The sequence below is a fragment of the Lupinus angustifolius genome, chromosome LG17, assembly GCF_001865875.1.
Source record: "Lupinus angustifolius cultivar Tanjil chromosome LG17, LupAngTanjil_v1.0, whole genome shotgun sequence".
NCBI classification, from domain to species: domain Eukaryota; kingdom Viridiplantae; phylum Streptophyta; class Magnoliopsida; order Fabales; family Fabaceae; genus Lupinus; species Lupinus angustifolius.
In genome coordinates this window covers 2,244,748-2,257,049 of record NC_032025.1, presented here as the reverse complement: position 1 = coordinate 2,257,049, position 12,302 = coordinate 2,244,748, and the positions used below count along the sequence as shown (strand labels likewise).

Sequence of the window (12,302 nt, the reverse complement as noted above, 5' to 3'; positions counted from 1 at the left end):
TTCAATTTACCAAACATGAAATATTTCATGGGTCAATATGATCAATTTTTTTTTGCAAGACCAAGCATATTGTGGTGGGGATGCACAAACATCTTATCATCAATCATGCTTTAAAAAAGTGTGTGAAACAATCATGATATATTGGTAATTAGAAATAATAAGGATATATGAGGAAGTTGTGCCCAGATTTGTCCCTTTTTTGTGTTACTTCTTTGGAAAGAAAGTCATTTGTCCCTTTTTTGTGTTACTTTATTAGAAAAGAAATCATTTGTTAATTATTTTTTCAACATAATTAAAAAATATCATCTAAATAAAAAATTATAAAAATAAAAAATAACATTTTATCGTACTAGGTGAAATTTGATTATCTTGTGATATAAAAAAAATTGTGAGAAATGTTATCCTTATTTCACCTCATTACTTTTTTATATTTGTAATACTTTATCTTCAACGGCAAAAGGGATTCCTTCAAAAGTTTTCTATCTCAATGAATTTGTTGGGTGCATTTTCATAGGTTTGGCCATATTTCCTAACAAGCCGACGGTAAACTCGCTTACAGCACCAGTCCCGCCAAGCAATCATGCAATGCGACTGACGAATCTAAATCCAAAATTTGTCATCTTTTTGGTATAATGAGCAAGATGATACTTTAGTGGTTCTTGACATCCATGCTCAAACTCTCCCAGGTTTTGTACAGACTAGTTGTACCTTCCCAACATGTTAGTAAATACCTAGTGATGTAAGCTGTAAAATGGATAGTCCGGCCTTTATTTGGAAGGGTAGAAATAGAAGAGAAAGGGAGTGAGAGGAAAAACTTGAGGATAAATGTCATCTTTTTCTTATTTGATTTATGAGAGGTTTGAGAAGAGAGAAAAAAAAGAAGAGGTACTACAAAATCTCTTTCTCCTCCTAAGTGAGGAGAAAATGGGAGAGAAAAAGGAACTCATATTTATTGTATTAGATTGTGTCTTAAACCATGTATTGCATCAATAATATTAAAACAAAAAATGAACATTTAATTTTTTTAATTGACATGAAATATTTTTATTGATCCTCGGCATGATTTTAAACATGATTCGAGACAACAAATCCTTATCTAGTGAAGAGCAGGGGGAGAAAAATCATTTTTTCTTTTTTCTTTTTTTATACAACCAAACAACACTAAAATTAACTTTATTTCTTATATTTTTCTCACCCCTTTCTCTCTCTTCACTCTCTTTCTCATCCATTTCTCTTTTTTCACTATCTTTATCACGAATAAGGATTATCTATCCATTAATAAAGAGAGAGAAGTACATAATTTTATATATATTTCCAATGACAAAAGTGTTATTATATTGTATATAAAAAGATAAAATTGTCTTATCATATTATTGTTTCTTTTGTTTTTGTAGTACTTGCTTCTCCATTAATAGAACTTACTCATTTCTCACATATTTCTCTCTTCTTATTTTCTTCTCCCAATCAAATAGAAACAAGAGTTTCTATACAAGTTGAGTTTTGGAATTGAAAGAAAAAAAATGACATTATAGTTTTGAAGTTTTCCTTTTTTTTTTTTTTCTCTGACTCCCAAATTAATCATGGTGGTCATGACCTTACCTTTTGCTCCTTCAAAAAAAACAATATCCCATAGGGCAGCATAATGTTTTTGATATAATCACCGAGCCACTGCCATGCCTACTTGCACTTAATTTTTGAAGGTTGAAGCAAATGCCTCTTCCATAGGAAGGGAATATGGAACCACTGCATAATTCTTATACGTATAAATAATGTAGAGATTGAATTGTCACGTATATTTTATAATAAATACGTGAGGCATTCATCGAATTAAAAGTATTAGAGGGAGTGGGAGCTGTGGCATTTATGGAGACTACTTCAATCACACAGAAATTATTGGTGAAATGATAAATGTTCTGAAAGGTGGGGGTGTGGTTTGTTGAAACTATTTAAGTTACATGGTCCCGTAACTACAATCATAAAAGACGAGAGAAAAATGGGACATTGATGTTGCATAGCAATGAACTAGTTCACATTAAATCTCATTTAGACGTTAAACAAATTTTATTAGCTACTACATTTCAGAAGGAGCATTCAATTGGCTCCTATTCAGACCAAAATGTTCTGCCATATTCTGCTACTTTACCCTTTTGGTCTTCTTGCCCGAAATATGCATACTCTAATATGCTTGGAGCAATGAAATGCAAAAGGAGAATCATAATTTGGGCTGATTAACAAAAATGTTCAATCTGATTAACCATTCTTTTTGTTAATTCACCTAAAATTACAATGTTCCTAAAGGTAATTCATCTTCATCATTATCTAGCAGTAATGCTGTTGAATCCTGTGTACTAACCTGGTTTACATGTGCCTTCACACTTTGCTGGGATCTGGTAATTACACATAGCTGATAATTATACTTCAATCGTATACTAAACAAATTAATCTGCGTAAATAAACTTTTACACATGGTTAAGCAATCATGAACCACGTAGAGTTGCAACATAAACACATCAATTAATTTGGTTTATACAGACAAATAAATAAGAAGCAATAAAAATAGAAATAAAAGCAAGTACATCCATTTCCGCAGCGCAATGAGTCAATGTCACCGAAGAACCCATCTCATAAAAATCCAAGCTTTAAGCCCAATCCTTACTTAAACACCCAAACTTAGCTCAAAAACTCAGCACAATCAAATAAAAATGCATTAATTAAACAAAGCAACCATTTGATAAAGGAAACATAACCCTACATTATGATTTTGATTTTGGATCTAAAGAAAGATGAATATGAGAATCATCTTCTGCAGCGCGTGATAGCAGAGCAGCCTCTAGAGTAAGGGTGAACAGGGCCTCTAGCATTGTAACAGTTATGGGTATAATAAGATCTACCGGAGCGTGGTGGACACGGGACCCTGTTAGCAGAAAGAGCACCGTAGGAAATATAGTACTTCATTCTACGCCAGAATAAGGATCTCCGACCGTAACCGTTTTCCATGTCTTCTTGTTCTTCATCGTTGTTGTCTTCATCTATGTTGTCATCGTAAAGGGACATGGTGGTTGGCCACTCTAATGTGTCTGACATGAGATTCAACTCATTCAAGCTTGTTTCATCTATATGGGCACGAACGAGTGCGTTGGGAGTTAGAGTTAGGGAAAGTAGGAGTGATGAAAGGAGAAGGGTGAGAGTGAAGGTGAGGTTGAAGAGAGTGATGGAAGCCATTGAAACTGTGAAGTGGAGGCACAAGTGAAGGTGGTGTTCACTTTTATGTTTTGTTTTAGAATGAACCTTTTGGTTCGATGACATGGAGAGGAATTTAAAATGAATAAATGTTCAACTATTTCTATTTTTTAAATAAATAATGAAATTTAAAGTTTTTGCAAAGATTATGATTAATGAAAATACAGCCAGATGACAAAATATATACAGCAACGGTGTATTCTATATTATCTATTATATATGTATATTTAATTATGATCGATAATTTAAAAAGATAATCCAAATTAATAATGAATTATATAATATGACAATAGTATACAACTCTTTACCCTCAATCGTCACATTTGAAAAAACTAAATTCAGAATTATAAACAGTCCTCTTAAATTTGTAATAGCTCATGTCCACACTCGTCTACTTGCTAAACTGATCATCGGTGCAGCAATATGACTAACAAATTATAATTCTACAAAGTAACATGTTTTTATAAATAAGGACATATTTTTTATTTTTTATTATTATGGGATTCAAAGAGAGGGTGAGTCTAATCTATAATAAACTTGTTCGTTCTGAAATAAAGCTAGTGTGTTCAGAACCTGTAAACAACTTTTTCATTCGAGATGATAAAACTACATTCTTCTATCTTCTTAATATTCTCATTATTACATATCATTTTGCACTTAATTTTTCATTGCAATACTAATGTAGGTAAGGTAGGATTTATGATTAAGTATAATATTTATACATTATTAATATAAAATTTATGTACATTTAATATATCATTCTCAAATTATTTGAATTACTTTAAAAAAATAAATAATAATTAATTTAAATGATAAATGTTACAATAATAATATATAAAACAAAACATTTTGTTGTTTATAATTGAGTTAATTGACGATTGTTTGTTTGTGCGGAGAAGGGTGCGGTGACAGTGTTGACAGGAGACAGAGTGAGTCACATGATGTTGGCGCTAAAGCTGGGACCTTACTCACTGGTTTACAGCTGTGTATCATCAATGCATCAATCAACGCGTGCCTCTCCCTCTCTCTGCGCCCCCACCTGTTCCCTCTTCCCTATCCCCTGTGTTACGCTCCATCGTTTATTCCACTTCTTCGACGTCGTTTTCGTCAACATATGAATAATCCAAATATATCGGATGTATCGGACGGTGTTAACATAAGAGTAGCAGATTTATGAGATTCGAAATGAAGAGTAGTGTAGAATCTCTGGCATGTTACCCTACGCACATAAACAGTACTGAATAAACGGTGGTTTTAAATACACATGCCACTCTCCAATTCCCTTCCTCATATTCACATGTTGATTGCAATCCAATGGGGTAGCTCTATAAGCTTCAATACCCCTAACCAAAAAACTAAAAAGGCAGGCAAGAAAAGTAAAATATTATTATGCTATATATTTTAAATCCAACATACAAAAACCAATAACATATTCGTCTAGTAAGATAAGATTCTGTTAGATCTTCATAATATTAAAAGATTAATGATTTGATTTTTAGAGTGATACTTGCTAGAATGAATAATCATATATCCCGAAATAGATTAGTTTCGTGCCTAAAAAATAGGAAATATATCTAATAATACAAAAAAATATACTTTACCGAATTTTGTTCCTTTATAGTCAATCTTGGGCCAAGTTATGATATTATTTTATTTTTGTGAAAATCATAGCATAACATTCAGAAAAATCTCCTGCTGGGCTCAAACTTGGGCCAAGTTATAGTCAATCCAAGTAGTTGATGACGCTTGGGCGTACCCTTCTCCTTGGTTTCATCGTGCTCGAATTGCACCACTGACAATTAAATTTACGTGACATAACTCAAACAAGAACAATAACTTTTATTTCCAAAAGCGGATCAGAAATTGAAATTTTAAGGGGAACTATGATTTCGTCAAGGCTGAATATTTCGAACTGAACCATTCAGAAATTTGCAACCTCCGCGGGAGAGAATGGGAACCTGATATCCATGGGTGTTAAATTTTAGGTTTCAACCGTTGAAGTTTGATTATTATAGAATTATTATTACTAATACAAACTTTAGTTTCAGGTGCATCATGGTGTTGAGATTTTAAAGTTAAGAAATCGGTGGCTTCAAATATTATTTTCTCTCGATGCTGAGGAATTGTCCTCGAGTTGCCACGTGCACCTGCATGACTACTTGGGGACTTGAAGTTGATGTTTAATTTATGGGAAAACTTATGAATCAGGAAGGAAAAAACATATACTTTTTATGAATTTATTTATTTTTCAGTCTATAGTTATAATATCACAATCTTTTAAATACAATTTATATCAAATATATGAATAGTAAAAAATATTGCATGAATTGTCACAAGATTATGAGACCTGAGACCTCTCATTTTGATTTTGTTGATGTTTAATGTTCAGCCTGCTCTATTGACTATTTTAATTGTCTGAAACAAAAATATGCAATTTTTCTACTCGCACTTTAGATTCCATTTATAATCTACAGTTGGGTATAGGGATGACTATATGGATGACAAAAAAACTTATACCCGTAGGTAAAATCTGTATGAGCATGGGTACGAGTTACAAACGGGTACCCGCAAATATTATAAACGAGTTTTTAAAAATAGTCGTAGTACATACGGGCATGTACGGCTATTATGGTACCTGTGCTCGCGGTACTTGTTATTTATATGATTAATATATTATATTTAATTAAAATAAAAAGTACATTATTCTAATATTCATTATATTATGTACATTTTTTTCCTTTTACTTTGTTTACATATTTTATTGAGTTTGGTGGTGAAGTACCCTACAAATATTATTATATGTTAGAAACACACATGTTTTACAAAGAAAATATATATTTTTTGTTAAGGAAACAAAAAATCACGCAAATAGAAATCACCAATAAATTTAGCATTTTTGTAAAACATTCAATCAAAAGGTACAAAAATAATTAAGTTTTATCTCATTTAAAATATAATAGAAGTAAAAAATTAAAAATTCATTTATAATATAGAAAACTTGCGGGTACCCAGAAATACCCGCACACATGTACCCATATGGGTACGAACGGGTATGAGTAATGTCCTCCTATTTTAAAACGGGTAGCGGGTAGCTACTACATGTGTCTGCCCATGCCATCCCTAGATGAGCAGGATAGTTGCTACCTCCTCACCTGACTTTCAAGTTTTATCAGATCTAGAGTCAAGTTTATCTTTAAAAATTAGGCTTATTGGTATGAGATAAACATTATGTGATTGGTTGAGTCCGTTCTATGATTACTCATTCATTATACTTTATGTATCTATTCAACCATGTATAGAATAATAACATCTATTTGGTTAAAAATAATATTGATTTTCTAATTTTTCATCACAAATATCTGATTAGTAATATCTCTAATATCTATACATATATCAATTTATATGTTAAGTTATATATTTATAATAATAAAATAATATTGAGAAGACTTTATCTCAACATGATATGCATTATATTTAATCAAATCTAGTATTGAATTCAGTCAACATTTAGGATTGAGTTAGCTTTGAGTATGTGACCAAATCAAGATTCTTAAAAATGACTTCATCAACATTTAGGATTAGATAACATACAAACTTTACCCGGACCAACCAAGCTCATGGTCAGCCCTAGTTGGGTCCACTTCATGCGCCCTCTTATCTCATATTCTCATCTCTGTCTTTGCGGCACATTTGGCCGGTAACGAAGGCAATTTATCTCGCCAGATTCTGACAAATCTCATGTGACTGTGGGGCTACCTTCTTCGGGGCATTATTATTATTATTATTATCTTAGAAAAAAGTGGTAAAACAATCAAGGCAATTCGAAAGAGCTTTTAGGTAATAAAAAGCATCGCATATATAAACTTTGAATCAAGCAGGAGGTTCATGCACCAGCATTCAACAATTGAACCAAGATATAAATCAATGATGAAAGAAACTAATAGATAGCCCCACATATCATGGGCAGACTCGACCAGGGATTTTTAAATTGTAATGGATCTTTTTTACACCAAAGAGAGAATTGTCAAAGAAAGAAAAATAAATGTAAAAGAAATTATATACATATCGATATATATATTAATATAAAAGGGTTCTACAATACTTATAAAAAAAGGGTTCTACAATAATGTTATTATCATTTTTTCCCATAACATCTAGGATTATGATATGTATCATAATCAAGACCATGACCCAATGGTTTGACACAGTTTAGGACATCCACAATCTTGGCCATGAGTTTAATTAGAAACTTCAACTTTTTTGAGTCAATTTGAGATGATTCCAACATAGATAATTTATAGCTTGTACCCGTCCAATCCATCCATCCATCATGAATTAGTATAATGAAATTCATAGATTTTCTTTGCCTATATTCATGCATAAAATATTGACAGCAAGTTGCTATAAAAGGCCTTCCACTTAGGATATGCATTGCTAACCTATATTGTTGATGTTTGTCGGTCAGAGATAATAGTCATGCACTTTCTGCACACCCTCTCCACTATTTTATTCTTTCTCCATTTCCTCAATATTTATCTCTTCTGATACAAACCCTACTTCCATAACACTTCTTACCCTATAATTTCTTCTGCACTCCCATACTTTCCTCCTTACTTTTTCTCATCTTCAATTTCCCATATATTTCTCCAACCCCTTTTTCCTTCCATTCCTTCTTGTCTCTCTTTCTCTGACTACTGCAGCAGTGTGAAATTCATGGATTTGGATATACTGAAAACTTCAGCTAGTGACTGCAACAGTATGGACATGATGGCAATGATGATGCAAACGGATAAGTTCCCACCTCATGAATTATTAAGTGACCCTTTTTATAACACTACTACTCTAACCTACCCAGAAAACGATTACTTCTCTGGTGCAATAAACTCAAATGTTGCACCACCACCAACATCTTCTAATTTTGGTAACAATCCTCTAATGACTACACCATCCTTTATCCCAAACCATTCATTTCCATCTGAGAAAAAGAATTCAATGGCGGCAATGAGAGAAATGATATTCCGAATGGCGGTGATGCAACCTATTCAGATAGACCCAGAATCTGTGAAGCCACCAAAGAGAAGGAACGTGAAGATTTCAAAGGACCCGCAGAGTGTGGCAGCGAGACACAGGAGGGAAAGAATAAGCGAGAAGATAAGGATACTTCAGAGAATAGTGCCTGGTGGAACCAAAATGGACACAGCTTCTATGTTAGATGAAGCCATACATTATGTGAAGTTCTTGAAGAAACAAGTGAAGACTCTTGAACAGGCAGGGGCAAGTAGAGCTGTTAATGTTGTTGGCCTCCCAATGTGCAACACCGATTTGAATTTGAATTATTCTGCTTTAGTGAAGGGTTGTAAACCTTGTTAAATTAATGGTGTATTCTGCTTATAGAGAGAAGGGAAATTTGGTTGATAGATAAGGATGAAGATCAAATGAATCCTAATAGTATACTGATATGCACCCTTTACACAATTGCATGTAACAGACCCAATCCACTTATAACTGATATGCATAATATAACAGTTGCTCATCATATCCCACCTTTTAATACAATAAGAATTTTTATGTAATACAGAATATTTCTCAATTTGAAAGAAGATATCAATTTGGTTCTCAAAATCGAAATTAAGTTGTCAATATAGTTAGTACTTTCGATTTGAAATAATTATTTTTTGGTGTAATTTGACCATTTATATCACTGTACTGTTTCAATAAGTGAAGTGAGTTTGTAACCTTGTTTACATACAAAATATCTTCTCACGTTTGTACATGAAAATGTTATATATGGTGAAAGTAAACACTTATTTTAAATATGTTTTCTGTATATTGTGTTTATTTCTCTATATACATTAGTGTAATAAATTCATGTAAAAAGAGACACATAAAAAATAATGTCATTAGTTTTAGTATCAAATAGCCTCTATGTTGTTCTCCTTTACAATCTGTAAAGTTGAGCTACGTGATACATTACACCTGAGTGATGTGTGAGCTCACTCTGAACACATTTCTTTAGATTTGAGTTTTTACCCTAATATAGAATGAATCATATGTAGAAAATTGATCATATGTGACTACCAAAATTAGGAAGAGGGTGAACTTGGGTGCAATTTATGCGTTACTTACAAAATACAAACCTTCCATATGAAGTGCTGTATGTATACTATACTGCTGTAATGTCTAATTAATATTTTAGAGTTTATAAGACATGGATGCTCAAAATGAAAAACTTTGACCTATCTCATATTGAGTTTTGATAACCATTCATAATACTAGATTAATTATATATCTCCTTTCTGATCTTCTAGAAGAAAAAGGAGTATCTATAGGAAGAGTAGGTTAATTGCCTCCCAAGGCAAGGTCAAATAATTTGTCTGTCCATGTCTCCATATCATGCTTCAGATATGTCCCTTTTTCTTACTCTATTTATGTGATAAAATCTATATATACACATATATATAAAAAAGAAAAAGAGAACAAGTAAGTGATGGAGAAATGGAGAATTCACGCCACTCTAGAAAATTCGACCCATGTGAAATAGTCCAATGGGGTCCCACCCAACACACCAATCTTGATGAGATTTTTAATTATTATTGCATAGAAACTAATGAATCAAGATGACTCTCTTCAATCATAATATGCATTTATCTCATTATCTCTGCACCTTATCGCTTTCTATATAGTGCATTGTATCCTCCTCTGACACATTCCTCCTATCCTGTTCTTATCTTTCCCTTTCACCTTGTGTATATTTTAATATATATTGTAAATTCTTGACAAATTAAAATTTATAAAAAAGTAGCTTTTGAATTATTTTTTATTTAGAATATATAAACCATCAAACATGTAAGAATATCTATCTTATATCTCTGCCCAATTTGCGTGACAGTTTCCTATAGGGAATATCGGAACAAGCTCCACTCTTCCTTCGTTTGCTAGCATGTATAGTAGACTCTTGTATTAGTGGCACCAAATAGTATCTCGTGAACCATAGTAGTCTAGTAGGATAAAGCCTTACTAAATCCTAAAATGATTAAAATGTTAAAAGTTTGATTTTTGAAAGTAACATTTGTCAAAAAAAACAGCCACAAATTTTAAAAAAATTTAGTTCCTTACGTATAAGGTAAAAGATATCTATAATAATACCAAAAAAATACTATATAGTTTGTTTAAAACTTCAAATAAATAAAAATTAAAAGGTAAATGTAGTGATCAATTGCTAACTTAACTAAACTTAAATTCTAACATTGATTTGCAATTACTTGATATTCTTCAGAGAACATAATATATAATTAGAACAAAAATATATTTTTTCCTAAGATATCAACGCAGAGAAAAGTGACCTACATTACAAACTATCACTTTAAATTACAATTTGTGACGTATGTCATTTTTTTTATGAAGTAGGCAAACATATAGGTTAATTTTATAAGTGGAATATGGTTGTTCATTCTATTATATATGATTTGTGATATCAGATTGTATCGGAAATAAGAAAAAATGAATTTGAGAATACAGCCACTTCAGACGAACAAGTAGTTGTCTTTTTAACCTTTTCTTCGTTCTTTTCAAGCAAAATCAAGTTCTCATAGACTAAATCTGTATGAACATTAATGGATTTTTTCAATTCTTTACATTTCTACGCAGGCATATTTGAATTTGCAAAGCCAAGTTACATATAATAATGGTGAAAGAAATTATTTCATATCGTGGGGCCATCCAAGAAAGAGCAAAGTTTGCACCTTTTTTAAATGAATAATATATTATTCGTCAATTTTTAATCACAAGCTTCTGTTTATCAAATGTTAAAATTCATTATAACTTAATTAAATACACTCTGCCAAGAAGACGTTGGTCTAATAGAGTAAGTGTCACGTTAGATCACAAGATAATCAAAAAATCAAGGATTTGATTGTTTGGAAGGGGCAACCACTGATTAATTCTTTACTAAAAGGTAAAGGATACTATTGGTAGTAGAACAAAATCTAAATATGCTGGCCTAATATGTGAAGTAGTGAGTTTTTGAAGATAAGCTGAGTTTTCTCTATCTTTCCTTCCTACCATCATGTACAAGAAATACTGGCAAAACTGACAGAGAAATACATTCGGTAATTTATGGATTTCAGACGAGTATTATGATAGATTGCATAATTGCCATTGCAATTTATAAATTTGTGAGCCATGGCATACTATGTTAGACAATAATGGATAAGTTATTACTTTTGAATAATAACTCTCTAAAATTAGGAAATTAGATCAAAATCTATAAATTCAATACCAAAAAAATAGGAATATATGAGCAAATATGGTGAAGTGGAAGACTGCATTGTCATGAAGGTGAGTCCATGTTTTCCATATATCGGTTGTATTGATTAACTTCTGTGAAATTTGTTTTTTATTGATTGTATTATCTGGTTATATTGATTAACCCCCTTACTGCTCCTATTTGTATTGCACTTGTTAAAAACTATAGCTACTTGTATGAAATGCTTTTGTATCAGTGTAAAAACATTGCGCAAATCCTCGTTGCATCTAAGCACTGTCACTAAACATTTGCAGTATTGAATCTAGTTGCATCACCTGTTTCTTTAGCCTTTGATTGTTCATTATTTTCTTTTGCAGTGGGGTTAAGGAGTACAATAATCGGTGTCATGCTGATATGGATGCCAGCAAACTGTGGTCCAGGACATGTACTATAAATGATTATAACATTATAAGATTTGTTAAATGTATTTTAGTTATTAGTAAAGGGTAGTCTAGTCTTTTTGTATTTACTTAACTTCCTATATGTATTGGCCCTTTGGCCTTATCTCCATTATTAATTCCATTTTGCATTTCTCCTCTCCCTTCTCTCTTCTTCTTCTCCTCTCCCTTCTCTCTTCCTCCCTATGCAGCTGATCTAACATGGTATCAAGAGCAAGGTTTGCTAAGGCCACAGCTTTCGCGGATCCAACTCCGCGGTGAGTTGGCTGGGGGGTTACAGGGGGGCAGCGCCCACTTGTTTGGGGTTCCGGGCGGAGCCCCGATTCGAATTTTTTCGCAGATCCTGTTCATGCTTCTGG

At 32.3% G+C, this 12,302-nt stretch overlaps 2 protein-coding genes across 2 annotated transcripts; one reads left to right on the top strand and one right to left on the bottom strand.

The window, feature by feature from the left end:
• Positions 2,449-3,293, bottom strand: LOC109331975 (protein RALF-like 34). The gene has a single exon (XM_019566804.1). It carries the CDS (start codon positions 3,220-3,222, stop codon positions 2,797-2,799), a length of 426 nt encoding a protein of 141 aa, XP_019422349.1. The 5' UTR covers positions 3,223-3,293; the 3' UTR covers positions 2,449-2,796.
• Positions 7,604-8,867, top strand: LOC109330746 (transcription factor HEC1-like). Its single transcript, XM_019565027.1, has one exon. The coding sequence runs from the start codon at positions 7,954-7,956 to the stop codon at positions 8,608-8,610; it is 657 nt and encodes a 218-aa protein (XP_019420572.1). The 5' UTR covers positions 7,604-7,953; the 3' UTR covers positions 8,611-8,867.